The 19,987-nt window shown below is 42.2% G+C and overlaps 1 protein-coding gene across 7 annotated transcripts in view; it reads left to right on the top strand.

The window, feature by feature from the left end:
- Nucleotides 1-19,987, top strand: part of shroom3 (shroom family member 3) — a 402,329-nt gene that overhangs the window by 256,041 nt on the left and 126,301 nt on the right. The window contains exon 1 of one of the 7 annotated variants that reach the window (XM_048531874.2): nt 19,246-19,365. The exons of 5 other annotated variants lie outside the window; for them this stretch is intronic. In XM_048531874.2, coding sequence (XP_048387831.2) covers nt 19,271-19,365 — 95 coding nt within the window. In that variant the 5' untranslated portion in view covers nt 19,246-19,270. Of the gene's footprint in view, nt 1-19,245; nt 19,370-19,987 lie in introns of those variants that run through there. One more of the 7 variants, XM_048531879.2, reaches the window with a different exon arrangement.

Raw genomic sequence — 19,987 nt, forward strand, 5'->3', positions numbered from 1 at the left:
GATGGTCTTACCTAGTACAATTACACAAGGCAATTAGAAATGTTAGGAGTTAGCTCTGGAAAATCCCGACAATCTTATTCTGTTTAGTGCATCATTTATCTTCAGACGAGTTTGAATCTGCTCGAAGTGCCCTGTCACCAGTCTAGTTAACATCTTTTCCATGTTTTTGTGCTCCAGTGCAAAATATCAGAGCATCATTTACAGGATCAGAAACATGTCGATGAGTGAGTGGCCATTCTTTGGCTTCCTCAGCCATATTTGCAGCTTTTCACAGGGAGATCTTGTCATCGAACGATGGCTTGCCTATGATTTTGCATTGTAGTATGGGTTAACTCCCCTTCAATAGGTTGGCATGGTCATATGACAAAGGGGCATGGGTTTGGCTAATCAGGAATGACCAATCCAGATCTTTGATTATTGTAGCCAGCTTTCCTACTGGATTTCCTATTTTGCTGGCAGAAGTGACTGACACCTTCAACACAACCAGTGTTTCAGGTTATCCGATTTTGACTTATTGTATTTTACTATGTCTTAAAAAGCTTGATTCAGTAGTAGTACTTTTCGTCTCATTCAAGACATTATGAAAGCAATGCCTATTTCAGGACTAAATCATATTTTGGTGCTAAATGGATTAAAGGTATGGATGAAAGCACGAACAGAGTACTGAGTTGGATAATCAGCCATGATCCTATTGAATGGTGGAGCAGGCTTGAAGGGCTGAATGGCCTACTTTTCTGTGGTTCTAGGCTGAAACTTCTGTTTGATTCTGATGAAGTGTTTCATTTTGGAGAAGACCATGTTTTGGATGGGTTACTAATTCTATTCAGGTGGATGTAAGCTAGTCCGTGGTGTGCATTGAAGAAGTTCAGGATCTTTCCTAGTCAACAATTATTCCTCAGCCGCCACCTCCAGAGTGAATTAAGTCATAATTTAACTTCTTGCAATCTTGCCCAAAAGAACAGCTTAATATTGAGTTACCACAATTAGTTTGTTTCCGCATAAGTCTTTAGTCTTTTATAATGATAGTATCAGCAACAGTTGATTGATTCTGCAGAATTCCTCTAGAAAGGAAATCTTTTGTGATAAATGTACCATTTTTGAACATGGAGGCCACATGTTTGACATTCTGTTGTTTTCGCACAATTGTATCTATTTCCAATTCCTATCTTCCAATTTTAATTAAGTCCAACTTATACACAGGAGACATATGCAGAAAGATTCATTTTGCTTTCAGTGCAGCAAGAGATCAGCGTAATCAGGTCTTCCTTATTCTGTCTTTTCATCGCACCAGCCTGCATATTCAAACGATCATTCTGCACTATTTCAGAGAACTCCACTTAAATGCCACCACCAAATACATATTTCCCTCATTCCCCAGTCTGCAGTTCACAGGGAGTGTTCCCTTTGAAACACCCTAGTCCATTCCTCAATGCCTATCAATAGTAAACACATTCCCAGGTAACCGCAGAAGCCTCTTCACCTCTTCCCTGCTCAGCATCCTTTTTCCCCCAGCACCCCACTCCCCCCACTTCTTCATAAACGCTGCGCTCACCATATTTCATGTCAGCGCTGTTGAAGAGTCATTGGTAGGCTTGCTGTGTCTCCATGGATGCTGCCTGTTGTGATTTCCAGCGTTTTTTGTTCAGTCCTAAGAGATGAGGTATTGTTGGTTCAGGGCAAGTTTTGTCAAATTTGTCAGCATTTTCCTCATGGTTAACTCCTGTCACCTGAACCTGGTTTTTAATAGATTTATAAAGTGATCAGAAATTAACTCTGTTTATGGTATTTACGCATTAAAATTCTGAGAAAAATGGAACAATGTTATCGTAAAGTGTACAGGCACTTGCTTTGTGTGTGTGTTTTTTTTGGCATGTTCAGTTGAATTTCTTCAATCGGAAATATCCCAGCAAGGAGTAAGCTAGGTAACCTATCACACTGACCTTTTGGGTGATACTGGTGGGTTGTAATATTTTTTTCCTGTCATGATTATATCGTAAATTGTTTGTGTGGAATATTGATGGATCACGCACAGTTATAAACTGGAGAATTTTTTAGTAATGCTTTAGACAGAAATCTCAGTGCAGTTCACATGTATATTAGCGATTTACACATTAATCCATTAATAGTAGAACACAAGAACCAGGAGCAGGAGTAGGCCATCTGACCCCTTGAGCCTGCCCTGCCATTTAATAAGATCACGGCTGATCTTTTTGAGACTCAGCTGCACTTACCTGCCCACACACCATAACCCTTAATTCCTTTACTGTTCAAAAATGCATCTAGCCTTGCCTTAAAAACATTCAGCGAGGTAGCTTCAACCACTTCACTGGGCAGGGAATTCCACAGATTCACAACCCTTTGGGTGAAGAAGTTCCTCCTGACCTCAGTCTTAAATCTGCTTCCCTTTATCTTGAGGACATGCCCTCTAGTCTTAGTTTCACCTGCTAGAAGAAACATCCTCCCTGCCTCCACCTTATCTATTCCCTTCATAACCTTATATGTTCCTATAAGATCTCCCCTCATTCTTCTGAATTCCAGTGAGTATAATCCTAGTCTACTCAGTCTCTCCTCATAATCCAACCCTCTCGACTCTGGAATCAACCAAGTGAATCTCCTCTGCACCCGCTCCAGTGTTAGTATATCCCTTCTCAAGTAAGGGGACCAAAACTGCACACAGTACTCCAGATGTGGCCTCACCAGGACCCTACGCAGGTGCAGCATAGCCTCCCTGTTTTTAAACTCCATCCCTCTAGCAATGACAGACAAAATTCCATTTGCATTTTTAATTACCTGCTGCAACTGCAATCCTACTTTTAGCAATTTATGCACGAGGACACCTAAGTCTCTCTGCACAGCAGCATGCTGCAATTTTTTTACCATTTAAAACATAGATTTTGCTGTTATTCCTACCAAAATGGATGACCTCACACTTATCAACATTGTACTCCATCTGCCAGACCTTTGCCCACTCACTTAGACTATCTGTATCCCTCTGCAGACTTTCAGTGTCTTCTGCACACTTTGCTCTACCACTCACCTTAGTGTCATCTGCAAATTTTGATACACCACACTTAGTCCCCAAGTCCAAATCACCTATGTAAATTGTAAACAATTGTGGTCCCAACACTGATCCCTGAGGCACACCACTAGCCACTGACCATCAACCTGAAAAACACCCATTTACCCTTACTCTTTGCTTTCTACTGGTCAACCAACCCTCTATCCATGCCAATACATTACCTGTAATACTGTGCAACTTTATCTTATGTAGCAGCCTTTAATGTGGCACCTTGTCAAATGCCTCTGGAAATCCAGATACACCACATCCACAGGTTCCCCATTGTCCACCATGCAAGTAATGTCCTCAAAGAATTCCATGAAATTAGTGAAACATGACCTACCCTTCATGAAACCATGCTGGGTGTTCAAAATGTGACAATTTAGATCCAGTTGTCTTGCTATTTCTTCCTTAATGATGGATTCAAGCATTTTCCCCACTACGCAAGTTAAGCTAACTGGCCAATAGTTACCTGCTTTTGACTATTCCCTTTTTTAAACAATGGCGTCACATTGGCTATTTTCCAATCTGCAGGAATTACCCCAGAGTCCAGTGAATTTTCATGAATAATTACTAGTGCATTTGCTATTTCCCCCATCACCCCTTTTAGTACCCTGGGATGCACTTCATCAGGGCCAGGAAACTTGCCTACCTTTAGCCCCATTAGCTTGCCCAGCACTGCCTCCTTAGTGATAATGATAGTTTCTTGGTCCTCACCTGCTATAACCTTCTTGTCATAGTTTTCAGTGTGTTATTTGTGTCTTCTGCTGTGAAGACTGACACGAAATAACTTTAATATCTTGGCTATTTCCTCATTCCCAGTTATTAAATTGGCCTTCTCATCCTCCAAAGGACCAATGTTTACTTTCGCCACTCTTTTACGATTTACATATTTATAGCATTCTTTTCTGTCTGTTTTTATATTCTTTATATATATCTCAAAATATATATTATATTCTGACCTAGTTTACTCTCATAATCTGTCTTACTTCACTTTTTAACTTTTTTTTGTGACTTTCTGTTGGCCTTTAAAGATTTCCCAGTCTACTAGTTTCCTACTACTCTTTGCTTTGTTTTGTATTTTTTTCAATCCTGATACTTTCCTTTATTTCCTTGGATCCATGGCTGGCTCTCTCTTTTCCTACAGTTCTCACTTATCACTGGAATATACTTCTGCTGAGCACAGTGAAAAATTGTTTTGAAAGTCCTCAATTGACCCCCCATAAAGTTTTTGCTCCCATTTTACCTTAGCTAGCTCCTCCTTCATACCACCATAGTCTCCTTTGTTTAAGCACAGGACATTGGTACTAGATTTAACCTTCTCACGCTCCATCCGTATTTTAAATTCGACCATTCCGTGATCGCTCCTTCCGAGAGGATCCCTAACTGTGAGATCATTAATTATTCCTGTCTCATTTTACGGGACTAGATCTAGGATAGCTTGCTCCCTCGTAGGTTCCATTACATGTTGTTCAAGGAAAGTATTGCGGATGCATTCTGTGAACCAGCCCTCAAGGCTGCCACGACTAACCTGGTTTGACCAATCAATATGTAGATTAAAATCCCCCACGATAATTGCTGTACCATTTTTACAGGCATTGACTATTTCTATGTTTATTGCCCGCCCCACCATGATGTCACTATTAGGTGGCCTATAGACCACACCTATCAGTGACTATTTCTATTTGATAGAAATTTCTATTGAATGGAATGCTTCTGTTCAATAGGGGTGGAATTCTGCTCAATAGGGATGGAATTAGCTGATTGTAAGTTCTGAGTGATTTTATTTCTGAGTTATGAAATAATTTGTTTATGGTCGACTGGGTGGAAGAAAGAATGTTTTATTGGACGGTATTCTGATGGTTTGCGAAATATGCCAGTGAAGCACCAAACTCACATGACAGCAGATTAGTTACAAGCTGGGACATTCAAGCTGTTTCAGCACCAGCGAAAGTCTTTTTTTTTGTTCTCCCGTGCCACAGCAGTAACTCTGTGACTTCTACGACAAGCTTCATCAGACATTTGCCAAAACCGCAGCAATGTTTTCAGCACAACATGTTTACAGATCCTTTTTGTGAGCAGCTTGTTGTTTTATTGCTGCCCCAGTGCATAGTCAGCGTGAACAGCTTTTACTCCTGGCACTGGGGTGGATGCGGATTGTGTGCCGTCGTCTGAGATCAAATATTGTCGCAGTGCAAACCTCAAATAATTTTAATGTCAAAGTATATTCCCCCAAACCCAGTGGAAGCAGCATGTCAGAAAATGAAATGCGTTCAGTACTGATAGAATTGTAAGCCACTTTGAGTTGGCACCAGAAACATCAGAGGTGACAGAATTCTGATGGGACTTTCGAACGCTCAGGTGAAAGGGACAGTTTCTTTATAGAGTCATAGAGCATGGGAACAACTAAACTAGCCCCACCTGCCTGTGCTTGGCCCAATATCCCTCCAAATATCTCTTATTAATGTATTTTATCTAAATATCTTCTAAACGTTGTAACTGTACCCGCATTCCCCCACTTTCTCTGAAAGTTCATTCCACATACGAGCCACGCTGTGTAAAGAAAATCGGCTCTAATGCCTTTTTTAAAATCTTTCCCCTCTCACCTTGAAAATTTGCCCCCTAATCATGCAACTCCCACCCGAAGGAAAAAATATCTGCCATTCACCATATCTGTATGCCTCATTATTTTATAAACCTCCATAAGGTCACCCCTGAACCTCCTACATTCTAGTGAACAAAGTCCCAGTCTATCCAGTCTCTCCTTATAACTCAAACTCTCCATTCCTGGCAACATCCTGGTAAATCTTTTCTGAACCCTTTCCAGCTTAATAATGTCCTTTCTGCAACAGGGCAACCAGAACTGGACACAATACTACAGAAGAGACCTCACCAACATCCTGTACAACCTCAACAAGACATGCCAGCTCCTATACTCAAAAGTCTGACCAATGAAGGCAAGCGTGCATAACGCCTTCTTAACCATTCTGTCTACATGTGACGCAAACTTCAAAGAATTGTGTCTTCTTTGACATCAGATATTTTAGGCTAATATGCCGACCATCAGAAGCAATGTACAAACTCTCATTTCAGTGATTATGATAGACAGTATACAGATGACCTTCATTCTAGTAGCATTTATCATGAGCTCCCCTGTCTATCTCTCTAGATCGCTGATTTGCGACTTACCATTTGTCATCCTCCTGAAAGCCATTATGAGATATGACAAAACAGGGAAGAGCATAAATAACTTTTCAAATGCATTCTAGAAATGCACTGCGCAATATCCAGAATTTGAAGACATAGAACAGATTATCTTTTAAACTGGAATCATTCTTGAGGACTGGAATAGAATTGAGATGATTATTTACCCCATCTATAATAAATATCACAAATAGTATGAACTTGGTTGAGAATGCATTTCTGAGCTCAATCAAAACTGCAGTCCTGAGCAACTTTGTTAAAAAAGAATTTATTTGAAATGTTCTGTTCTGATGACTGCTGTATGTGTGGGGTGTGGTTATTAAAGTGGTAGGTTCTCACCAGTACCTTTCGTGGAAGAGTTCACAGGGACCTTTAGTAGGTTATTTGACCACCAAAGAAAACCACCGGATCTGATTAAGGTGCTCAATTTATATCTTGCTCAGGAAAAAAAATTTAACATCTCAAAATATGACAGTACAGTTCCACCTGTCATTATCGCTTCAGTTCTGGTAATTGCTCAGTAATATTTTGTTTATTAACAAAATTCTTGGACTAATTTTACAAAAATGTCACTGTTAATGAATCAAGGTAACTCATGGATCGCTTTACGCGACAGCTACAGGATAGATGCCAGCCTGGGATAGCTGACTCAGTTTGAAAGGATGAGGGAAGAAAGTTCTGTGCTAATACGTGGCTACTATATCTCACCAGAACTGAAAATTCCAAATGCTTTCAGTGTGCTGGTTGAAGCCAATAAAGTATCCCAACCTGAGGTTCCATTGGAGTTAAATTCCTGTGGAAGTAAGGCCATGACATTTATTAAGGCTGGATTTCAGAATGCCTGGGGAAAAGTATCTGGGGTCTGGCATCGTAGTGCAGGCCATTTCCCTCTCAGCAACTGTCAAATTGAAAGGCTGGACAGTGACTGGGAAGTTGGATCCAGTGACCTCTCTGGATGAAGCTGCCTCTGGCAGTGACAGAGTTTACCAGTGGACCATTCATTTCTCCCCTTTTGACCTGCGAGCTGTTCTTCACAGAATATCTTTTTTGTTGAGCTCCAACTCTCCTCATTCTGTGAGTCTTTCCAAGTCTTTGAAATCCTGACTGGCCTCTTCCACATTTTTCAATCAGGCTTCCAGCCGCACGGTGGGATCCTTCCTGCAATGAAGCGCTTCACCTGTAAATCTGTAGCAAAAAACAGCAATGAACAAAGCAATGAACATGTGTGCAACAAGATAGGGAATTTGTTGGATGTATTAAAAAGTTTAGCACCCCCCCCCCCCCCCCCGACCTTTTCCTCTCCATCATTGTGGGATTAATACTGAATTAAGACCTTGGAGATAGAGCCTTTGTTTATTGTGAAGTCAAAACCTCAGGAATACTTGACAAATGCACCTTAAGTAATGCACAAGAATAATTTTGGGTGCCTCCCCTAATTTCAAGGCCTGTTAACTACAGATGACAATGTGTACTCCTTTCAGACAACTTGATTATAGTAAAATGTGAACAGTTCCTTCAAAAAGATCTGCCTGGAATATTCGGTGTCAGGCAACTGTGCCGTAACAAATTTATAAGATTAGAGTATCATGCTGGGTGAAAATGTCTGGTGAACCGAGGCAATTTGCCAGCTTATTTAATGGACTTTAACAGAAAGAAAACCTATCATCCTTTTCCTGAACAGTTACCCATAGTGACAGGGTTGCATATAAAGCGGTTAAATGTGCTAATTTTAAAACATTTAGAGGACGACTTTTTTAATGACTGCTGTTGTAATGAATAGAGATGATTGAATGTTCTTTGGACAAGTCCTGAATTTCTTTTAGATGCGAGCAAGTGTTTAAGTATTCAGTGACTTTGTGAAGTCCCTAGAAAATAGTGTTCAATTCAACAGATACGTTAGAGCTGAGCTTTGTCTCCTGTTCTTTCCAGTCTTGCATGCTCTGCCCTCCACAGCAGTAGGCCCGATCTCGGTCTGTTTTTGTGACATTGACACTGTGTGTAGAAGTCTGTATAGTATTGCTCCCTGGCTCACCCTGCACTGACTTTGCTCACACTGTTTCATTCTTGGAGAGTTTCATTGTTTCCTGGGAGATGAAATGCTGGAGTTGGAGCTAAATCACAATGATCTCATGTGACCACTATAGCCAGTGAGGTATAGAGACGGTACTTGATCACATACTGCATTGATGTGCCACAAAACAACAGGTAGCTTGCATTTCCACCATGTGGTGTCTGTGCAAGCTTGGCTGTGACATTATCTTCTAGTTGATGATTCGAATCCAAGAGCAACGGAGGTGAAAAGTGTCAAATTAGCAATGGGGACAAATTGTCTGCTCCACCTTTTGAGCTTATTATTAATATATGGGACAAAGGAGGCTGAGAAAGGCAAGAAAATTAATTTATTAAAAATTCTCAGTGCAAGCAAATACACATAGTCAGAGCAATGTGCTTATCAATGTAATAGCATTCCTTTAGTTGTCTTGTCTTACTTCATATTGTTGTTCCCAATACTGGAAGGTTAGGAATCAAGGAACACAGATTTAAAGTAAAATCAAACAAAGAACTACAGGTGCTGGAGATCTGAAGCAAACAAAAACAGAAGTTGCTGGATAAACTCAGCAGGTCTGGCAGCATCTGTGGGGAGAAAACAGAGTTAATGTTTTAAGCCCAGCGATCCTGAGGAAAGGCATCTAGCCTGGATGGGGTTAGTAGCAACAGTAAGGACAAGGCTGTGCTTGCTGTGGTCTCTTCCCCCTTGCTGTGGGGTCATTCAATTCAGTACAGAATGGGAAACACACCGCCATCCATTCCCTTTTTGACAGTCTCAGGCAAACACAAGAGGCGGGCGTTCTGCCCAGCACCAGTTGAATACCAGTGGCAGCAGGAAATGGCCCTTGAGTAGCCGCTTAAGCGTTTCGGTCGCTCTCCAGGCAGAAAGGTCGCCATAAGCCTTCCCACCCAGTCTTAATCGGAGGCAGTCGGGAAGGCTGTGTGTACTCCAGGCAAGAGATCCACTGTGATCACATGACCCCACCTCCAAACATCCCCCTTTGTAGGAGGGTGTGAAACTCCACACCTTTTTTGTAGCTTTATTATTTCACTGTCATGATGCTTTTAAACCATACAAACACCATAGCTGCTCATTGCATTATTCGGTTCATTTTTAGTTGTTGGTGAGTGCATTGTTAAATTAACTGAACATATATATTTATTAGCAGTCAATTAATTATCAGCTTCATGTGACATACGTGGCTGTGTTAGAAGCTTTTCCAGCCTGAAATGTATTATTGATACTTACTTCTCTTCATTCTGTTCTCACCTCTGCATTTTTATTTGGATCCCATGAAATGAGCAAATAGTTTGAAACTAAATCTGTGCTGTAATGTTAGGAATAGTCAAAAATTTCTCATTTGAAATAATCAGGAGTTGTCATGATCAAAGCTGGATACCTGAAATAAAATGGAAGAAAATTCAATCAGGGCTTTCAAAAGACAATTGGCTATGCACTTGAAAGAAAGCATTTTAAGAGCAAAGGAGTGGAACAAATTGAGTAGCTCTCTTGAAGAAGAGGTGCAGCACATTGGACAATTCGTTACATTAAAGAGGCTACACAGATATAAATCGTTGCTTGTGCGGACCTGATGGGCTTAATGGCCTCTTTCTATCTACATTTTCCATTGTAAGTAAAGATGTGTCAATTTGTCACAGTGCAAAATGAAAATCTCGTCCATTCTGTCATGAAAAAACCTGCTGCACAGCTAATTGAACTATTTTGCATTTGATGTGATTCTGACCAGGGGCGGAGTCGTGATCAGCTCCTTTTTTAGAACGCCCTCTCTTGATCAGCCACAAAAAATATAACATTTTTGTACACAGATTAAAATCAATTGAAAATGTGTTCACTAAATCAGATTGAAATAGCAGATTACAAGGTTTTCTTCGTGAAAGAGGAATTTTATTACCCACTAAACCCGAGGAAGAAAGTAATGAAACATGGTATCAAACTCGCACAAACACGGGTTGTACGCTTTAAAAGGGAAGCGTGTCTGGTACAAAACACATCATTTAAGTGTCGGTAGAGCCCTTGGGATCTTAGATTTTTAATCTGAGAATCCAGTTGCTTAATTGTCCTTCTGTAGTGAGGAAAGTTTATTGATATCTTTGTATTCTAACCAAATTTTTTTTCATCATTTTCTTTCTCACTGGTTGTTATCTTGTGAGGTGATCAGAGGGACGTGGAAAGAGTCTTTAAGTCCCTGTTGTTCTCAGTCCACATTCTTTCTCTCTGCTTCGCTGCTCAAAAACAGCGACTGAAATGTGGCCTAGGTAGCACAGCGACTGTACATGCACAAAAGTGACGTTTTACAGTGCCCAGGCGTTACAGTACAGCAGATGCCAAGAACAAAGATGACACTCCCCATGTACTAGTACTGCAGATTGGTGCCAGTACCTGAGCGCTGGTAGAATTAGCCCACAGCCTGTGAATAGTAAGAAGAACAGGAACAACAGTGGCGGAAGACTGTGCCATTTAACTTGTATTTGTTCACCCATATGTGATAACAGCCGCGTATACAAAGACTTAGAGATAATGGGAACTGCAGATGCTGGAGATTCCAAGATAATAAAATGTGAGGCTGGATGAACACAGCAGGCCAAGCAGCATCTCAGGAGCACAAAAGCTGACGTTTCGGGCCTAGACCCTTCATCAGAGAGGGGGATGGGGGGAGGGAACTGGAATAAATAGGGAGAGAGGGGGAGGCGGACCGAAGATGGAGAGTAAAGAAGATAGGTGGAGAGGGTGTAGGTGGGGAAGTAGGGAGGGGATAGGTCAGTCCAGGGAAGACGGACAGGTCAAGGAGGTGGGATGAGGTTAGTAGGTAGCTGGGGGTGCGGCTTGGGGTGGGAGGAAGGGATGGGTGAGAGGAAGAACCGGTTAGGGAGGCAGAGACAGGTTGGACTGGTTTTGGGATGCAGTGGGTGGGGGGGAAGAGCTGGGCTGGTTGTGTGGTGCAGTGGGGGGAGGGGATGAACTGGGCTGGTTTAGGGATGCAGTAGGGGAAGGGGAGATTTTGAAACTGGTGAAGTCCACATTGATACCATATGGCTGCAGGGTTCCCAGGCGGAATATGAGTTGCTGTTCCTGCAACCTTCGGGTGGCATCATTGTGGCAGTGCAGGAGGCCCCTGATGGACATGTCATCAAGAGAATGGGAGGGGGAGTGGAAATGGTTTGCGACTGGGAGGTGCAGTTGTTTGTTGCGAACTGAGCGGAGGTGTTCTGCAAAGCGGTCCCCATGCCTCCGCTTGGTTTCCCCAATGTAGAGGAAGCCGCACCGGGTACAGTGGATGCAGTATACCACATTGGCAGATGTGCAGGTGAACCTCTGCTTAATGTGGAATGTCATCTAGGGCCTGGGATGGGGGTGAGGGAGGAGGTGTGGGGACAAGTGTAGCATTTCCTGCGGTTGCAGGGGAAGGTGCCAGGTGTGGTGGGGTTGGAGGGCAGTGTGGAGCGAACAAGGGAGTCACGGAGAGAGTGGTCTCTCCGGAAAGCAGACAGGGGAGGGGATGGAAAAATGTCTTGGGTGGTGGGGCTTGTAACTGATGTCCATTTCAAGCCCACCGACTCCCACAGCTACCTAGAATACACCTCCTCCCACCCACCCTCCTGCAAAAATTCCATCCCCTATTCCCAATTCCTCCGCCTCCGCCGCATCTGCTCCCACGATAAGACATTCCACTCCCGCACATCCCAGATGTCCAAGTTCTTTAAGGACCGCAACTTTCCCCCCACGGTGATTGAGAACGCCCTTGACCGCGTCTCCCGCATTTCCCGCGACACATCCCTCACACCCCGCCCCCGCCACAACCGCCCCAAGAGGATCCCCCTCGTTCTCACACACCACCCTACCAACCTCCGGATACAACGCATTATCCTCCGACACTTCCGCCATTTACAATCCGACCCCACCACCCAAGACATTTTTCCATCCCCTCCCCTGTCTGCTTTCCGGAGAGACCACTCTCTCCGTGACTCCCTTGTTCGCTCCACACTGCCCTCCAACCCCACCACACCCGGCACCTTCCCCTGCAACCGCAGGAAATGCTACACTTGTCCCCACACCTCCTCCCTCACCCCCATCCCAGGCCCCAAGATGACATTCCACATTAAGCAGAGGTTCACCTGCACATCTGCCAATGTGGTATACTGCATCCACTGTACCCGGTGCGGCTTCCTCTACATTGGGGAAACCAAGCAGAGGCTTGGGGACCGCTTTGCAGAACACCTCCGCTCAGTTCGCAACAAACAACTGCACCTCCCAGTCACAAACCATTTCCACTCCCCCTCCCATTCTCTTGATGACATGTCCATCAGGGGCCTCCTGCACTGCCACAATGATGCCACCCGAAGGTTGCAGGAACAGCAACTCATATTCCGCCTGGGAACCCCTGCAGCCATATGGTATCAATGTGGACTTCACCAGTTTCAAAATCTCCCCTTCCCCTACTGCATCCCTAAACCAGCCCAGTTCATCCCCTCCCCCCACTGCACCACACAACCAGCCCAGCTCTTCCCCCCCACCCACTGCATCCCAAAACCAGTCCAACCTGTCTCTGCCTCCCTAACCGGTTCTTCCTCTCACCCATCCCTTCCTCCCACCCCAAGCCGCACCCCCAGCTACCTACTAACCTCATCCCACCTCCTTGACCTGTCCGTCTTCCCTGGACTGACCTATCCCCTCCCTACCTCCCCACCTACACCCTCTCCACCTATCTTCTTTACTCTCCATCTTCGGTCCGCCTCCCCCTCTCTCCCTATTTATTCCAGTTCCCTCCCCCCATCCCCCTCTCTGATGAAGGGTCTAGGCCCGAAACGTCAGCTTTTGTGCTCCTGAGATGCTGCTTGGCCTGCTGTGTTCATCCAGCCTCACATTTTATTATCTTGGAGACAGAGTAGAATTTGTACCGATTGGAACAAGGGCCAATTGAATCTCACTGATTATGAGATCCTTGATTGGTGATGTTAACCTGGGCTACTCATGGAGCCTGGGCTGACATATAAACAGGAGATTCAGAGACTCCCCTCATTCCAGGGACTGGCTCTGAGGGAGCTAGTCACAGCCGATGTACTGTGCACATGTAAATAAAAGGTGACTTGGTGACAGGTTACCTGCCACCTTGGAGTCATTTCAAATTCTATTTCAGGTGAAGTTTGTAACAATAAGTAATGTAAAAATAAATGCTGGAGAAATTCATCAGATCTGACGAAGACTGAAACAGAGTCAACATTTCAAATCTAATATGACTATTCTTCAGAACTGAAAGGGGCTGGAAAATGATGAGCCATTTTTATCATGCTGATCGAGAGGGAAGGAGAGTGAATAATATAGAACATGTGATGGCTAAAGGATCAGTTTATGTTTTGTTGGGTGGAGTTCATTTTCTTAATTAATGTTGAGACAAAGTGTATTTGACTTTGCTGCAGGGTATCAGGGCTTTTTCTTAGTGCTTGCTGTGGGATCTTCTTGTGTGAAAATTGGCTGTTGCACCACCTGCTCTACAACAGTGGCACTGCTTCAAAAGCAACTAATTGATTGTAACACTGTTTGTACACCCTTGAGTCATGAAAGGTTCTTCTTTCTTTCTGTATCTTGAAGCAGTAACTTCTACCTCAAAACTTCAACACTGTGCCACACTGAACTTAATTAAGGATTCTGATTCTGACCACATTCCTTTTCCAGATTTCCAATTCCAAATTCTGGTTAAGGGTTCAATACGGGAAATAGTTAACTGAACAACTTCTGCAATCATTGCTTGACAGCAGACCTGCTTGGCTGGGTATTCGTCTTCAGTTCTCCATCTAAGGCAGGTCTGACCCACCAAAGAGACAGGTCCTGAATCCATACTAACTGGGACTGGGATTGATCCCCATTTGTTAGCACAAATCTGACCCATACCAGCCAACAGAGACAACCAGTTTCAAGCCTACCACACTCAAGGTATCTGGGTTGCTGTCACAATATTCACCTTTACATGCATGTTGTAGTTCAGAGCTATGAACCAAATTACAAAGCAGTCTGCTTGAATGACATCCTATTCACCATCTTTAACATTCGTTCCCTCCATCCTTCCAACACTGTAACTGCACATGTACCATCTACAGGATATATTGCAGCAATTCACCAAGAATCTTCACCAGTACCTTCCAAATTCACAACCTTTGCAACCAGAAAAGACAAGGACATGGAGAATCACTACCTGCGTGTTCCCCTCTGAGTCAGACACCATCCTGACTTGGAATTATATTGCTGCTCTTTCGTTTGCTCGGTCAAAATGCTGGAACTCCCTCCCTAATGGTAATGTGACTGTACCTACACCCCATGGGTTGGAAGGGATCAAGAAACTGATTCGTGATTACATTCACAGAGGCATTTAGGATGGGAAATGAATGTTGGTCTGTCCAGCAACACCCACATCCCGGGAAGAAATATATATATTTTTTAATAATTATGGTAAAAGAACAATTTTTGTCTCCATCACAAGACAGAGCAGGAATCTCTGCAGCTGTTAATGCCTGCTATGTTGAAAGGATTTGCAAATTGATGCTTAACCTGCTTGGTCAAGTTATGAACACTCCTTGCTTAGCCATTAGATTCTGATGTAGTATTGATCCCAGATCTTCTTGCTTAGATGTAGGAATGCTACTCACTGCACCACGAAACCTCCTGAGTAGTCTCAACCTTCAAATTGTTATGAGCCATATTCACGTGAGACATGTTTTAATCTATGTCATACTGCTAAGTACAGGAAATATAATTGTAAACCACTTTATTATTTAGTGTTGCCCTCTGAGATACCATTCTGTAGATTTCCTGTACATCAACACATAAAGGTGCTTAATGTGCGAGAAAGACAATGTAGTCATTCTAGTTAGGTTAAGTGAAAACATTTGCAGCAAGTATCTTTTTCTTACAATATGCCATGTTAATGTTTATACATACGCCAGAAAAATATATTTTATTTTACAAAAGATGTTGCAATGATGCGTGTTCATTGGTGGATTAGTATTACAGAAAGTACACATTATTAATCAGGCTTGGAAGTTTACAATGCCAATCAAACGTACCCAAATAATGGTGGACTCAAGAAAATGTGATTTAATTTAAAACTGAGGAGTTAATCATGTGTACACTGCTTCACCTAATCTTCGAAACAAAACTCTACAGGCACTTCCTGTAATGAGATTTCCACTCCAAATTGCTTTGTTCTCATGCCTATTTCACCATCTGCTTCTGTAATTACACCTCCTTCAATTCCCCTCCACTTTGCCTTATAAGGACAGGCTGGACAGGCTAAGCTTGGGTCCACTGGAGTTTAGAAGTGTAAGAGGTGACTTGATTGAAACATGTAAAATCCTGAAGGGGCTTGTCAGGGTGGATGTGGAAAGCACGTTTCTTCTTGTGGGAGAATCTAGAATGAGGAATCACCGGTTTGATATAAGATTTGCTCATTTAAGACATAGGAAAGGAGAAATATTTTTTCCACAGAAGATCGTGAATCTTTGAATCTGTTCCTCAAAAGATGGTGGAAGCAAACTCCTTGAATTTTTTTTAGGCTGGGGTAGATAGATTCCTGGTTAGCAAGAGGGTGAAAGGTCATCCTGGGTAGGTATGAATGTGGAGTGATCATATCAGCCATGATCTTATTGAAAGGTGGAACAAGGTGTGGCCTTTTTAGCAGAGGTGCTGCAGTGTCATTGCTGGTGGAAGATTGTAATTTCAGTGTGACATTTTTGTAAGGACAGTTTCAGTTATAAACAAGAGCTTGAATTTTATGCAAAACGTCTTGAGACTCTTCACAGGAGTGTTAACAAGCAATATTTGACACCAAACCACATAAGGAAATATTAGAAATGGTGACCAAAAATTTGGTCAAAGAGCTGGATGGGAAAAAAAAATAGAAATACATCAATAGGATCAAATCTATGGTTTTAAAGTGAAGTATGACTTCTGCGTTCCTTGGTTGAATTATTCTTGGCATTGAACCTTACTTCACCTGAAAATTGCACTTGTCTTTGAGTCCCCTACTGTAATTCCACAGAAGATTGACTTGTATTTGAACAATAAGTAGTTCTATAATGCAGTGTCAGGGCTCTGGACAAAAGTTGTTCGTATGATTTATCAGATCACCAGAATCCCTCAGCTGTGTTACACTTCTGTAACAGATTCACAGTTATTTATTGGTTTCAGTCTGATATCGTACAGTGTGTGCATACCAAGTTTCATGCAAGATAAGTCAAAATTCTTTGGTAGTGCCAGTAATGCTTATTAAAGAGTGCAATGAAATTTCAGGAGGTTGAATTTCCATGGGGTCTTTTCCCCTGATTTTCTGGAAATAATATCCTGGAGAAATGATATAAATGGCATTAATGATAACAAAGTGTGGAGCTGGATGAACACAGCAGGCCAAGCAGCACAAAAGCTGACATTTCGGGTCTAGACCCTTCATCAGAAAGGATCATCTGACGAAGGATCTAGGCCCGAAACGTCAGCTTTTGTACTCCTAAGATCTGCTTGGCGTGCTGTGTTCATTCAGCCCCACACTTTGTTATCTTGGATTTTCCAGCATCTGCAGTTCCCATTATCACTAAATGGCATTAATGTAGGTTCTCTGGATCTTCTGTTGAGCTTACAACAAAACCACAAACTGCAAAAATATACTGCTGCTCAATCAAGCAATGAGTCTCTCAGTATCAAAAGTCATGATTAGTGACATATCGCAGTCAAGTAAGTAATGCTTAGATTTTGTGCATTGGGCATGTGTTTGAGTCTTGAACTGTGACAAAATGGAAATGACATACTTGGATTTTAATATGCTTTAATGGTCAACATTTGCTGTTTTGTTAAATTGAGCATAATGTGACTGTGAATGTAAAAAGATATTCTGTCTTTCACATTGATTTTTTTTGGCATTCTTTGTATCACAATCCAAATCTGTCATTTGCCAACCAGAACTTGCATGTGATTGTTACTTATGATTACATTATTGTTAACTAATACCAATAAACCACTCAGGAAGTCAATCCATGAGCTATTTTTGTCTTCTCAGCACCTCCTTGTTAGGTCCGTTGTTATTTTAATCACTTCTAGTTTAAGTGAACAAATTAAGAACCTCTCAGAACTCGATATGGCCAGCAGGAGGATTACAGATGGCCACAATGCTCTTCATGCCTTAACTGATTGGTCATCCTCAGAAACAAGTCTAAACCAGTGTTACTAACTCTTCAGAAAGAACTATAATCCTAAATGATCTCTTGTTTGAGATGTACTTTCAGGAATGCTACATCCAGATCACTGTGATGAGGATCTCCGCAGTGAATCCCTGATACCATAGACTCCATCGATGGGTCTGGGTGGGATGCTTCAACGGGCAGTGTTGACTTGTTGGGCCAAAGGGCCTGTTTCCACACTGTGGGGAATCTAATTTAATCTAAACAGGGTACATTGGTGTAAAAAGAGAAAATAAAACCGATTCATTCAGGGGATGTGAGCAAAATTTACTGCCCATCCCTAATTTCCCAGAGGGCATTTAAGCATCAAGCATATTGCTTTGGGTCTGAAGTCACATGTAGGCCAGACCAGGTTAGGGTGGCAGTTTCCTTCCTTAAAGGATATTAGTGAATCAGATGGGTTTTTCTGATAACTGGTAAAGGATTTGTGGTTATCATCAGACTCTAAATTCCAGGTTTTTTAAAAAAATGAATTGAAATTCCACCATCTGCTATGACAGGATTGAAACCTTGGGTCTCTGGATTAACAGTCCACTATAATACCAATCAGCCGTTGCCTCCCCTAATTGGAGAATTAAATTATCCTATTTTAAATGTTAGCTATCTACAGGGGCTTTTTAATCTCTATTTTTAAACAGTATCACTTTCTCTCTCTTACTAAACGAAATCAGAGAGTAGCAATTCATTCAGCTTGTTTACCATTCTACAGTTGGCCAAGCCAAGTGTGTTGAGCAGCAAAATTACCTTGGGCTGGTGTAAAACAGTGACCCCATTGTGAGGAGCACAAAAACTGACGTTTCGGGCTTAGACCCTTCATTAGATGAAGGGTCTAGGCCTGAAATGTCAGCTTTTATGCTCCTAAGATGCTGCTTGGCCTGCTGTGTTCATCCAGCTCCACACTTTGTTATCTCGGATTCTCCAGCATTTGCAGTTCCCATTATCTCTGATCCTGTTGTGAGTACTGGTATGTCAGGGATTCAACCATGGAGACACAAGAGCTAGACCTTCCTCACAGAACTATTTCTTTCCAACGTTTTCTGTTTTTATTCCAATAAGTATTGATGTTTGTCATATTTCACTGTGCAGAAAATGGTTACTGGGTTTACCCTTAACACAACAATCACTAACTGTCAAAGAAATTAATTGTCCTTGAAGCAAATTGGGGTTTGATATGGTGCTACATAAATGTAACTTTTTTCTGACGGTGTTTGTTACTATTGTATTAAATCAGTAGATGTTGCAGCCTTCTGACAGTAATTTTAAAACTCTCTAGTAGCTAGTTTACGTCCTAATTGATCAACTCGGGTAAATTTTAGCTCAGATCCAGCTTTTCACGTCAGAATCTCCAACTTGCTTTGAACACCGGGCTACGTACAACACTTAATTTTTGGAAAGCCCTGAGTGATAACAATGAGCTGGTTATCCAGACAACGAGTAAACATGAAAGGGGGTGGGAGGGAGAGAGGAAATTGTTAAATTACTCCCCATCATTGGTAATCTCCTCCTGAATAGCCGTTAAGGCTAATGTCCTGTGTTAGTTCCTGCGGGATTGAAATTAGTGGATGTCTTTGAGCTTTTTACAGCATTTAGCAGAGTTCATATTCCAATTGCCCCCTTGCCACCTCCCTTTTGCAAAGTGGCACATTCCTGTCTTGGGAAGGATGGATTTGCGATTAGTTAGTGGAGGAGTTTGGCTGAGAGGGAGAGAGCGCGCGAGCCATGTTTGACAGCAGAGTGTTTGTGTTACAAATGCAAATGAACAAGTGGATTAAGAAAGGATTGAAAAGATTGTCCAATATTAAAAAGCCTTCTGAGTGGGTAAGCTTTATTAATTTAAAATTAAAATGTAACCATCGATAATGTATTATCGGCAGCATTAATGTGTTTTCAGTGACATTGGTTAGGCAAGATTAAGGGGTCTGAAAGCCTCAAAACATGAACAAAAGATATGTTTCAGACCTGGTATCTTGTATCATTCCTCTCTGCGTGCACCTTATCCGAACTCAGTCTGAATCAGCTAACCACGTCGAAAAGAAACAAATGTTTCAATAGCTTCAGGCACTAAGGGGAAGGTGTGTTGCTTCTGTAGACAGGTCTGGCTTGCAGTGGAGGCTTTATACAATTCATTGTCTTCTACTTTTACTTGATTTAAAGTCTTTGATCAACCTTCCTCCCTAACCTGGTGCTTTGCTATTTTAAATAGATAAAACATTTTTGCCCTTGTCCGACACTCGCGTTGCTTCACCTGGCTAGAGTGTACAAAATCTGACATTGATCCTGAGACTGAATATTCAAATACTTAAAACGAGCAAATCAAATAAGCATTGTCACGCCGACTGCCTTGTTAGGGTATCTAACATATTTCCAAACCACAGTCAGATGGACATCGTTAATCAAAATAATTTCTGAATATTTATGATGAAATTGAAATCGTGT

The sequence above is a fragment of the Stegostoma tigrinum genome, chromosome 1 (assembly GCF_030684315.1).
Source record: "Stegostoma tigrinum isolate sSteTig4 chromosome 1, sSteTig4.hap1, whole genome shotgun sequence".
Lineage (NCBI taxonomy): Eukaryota > Metazoa > Chordata > Chondrichthyes > Orectolobiformes > Stegostomatidae > Stegostoma > Stegostoma tigrinum.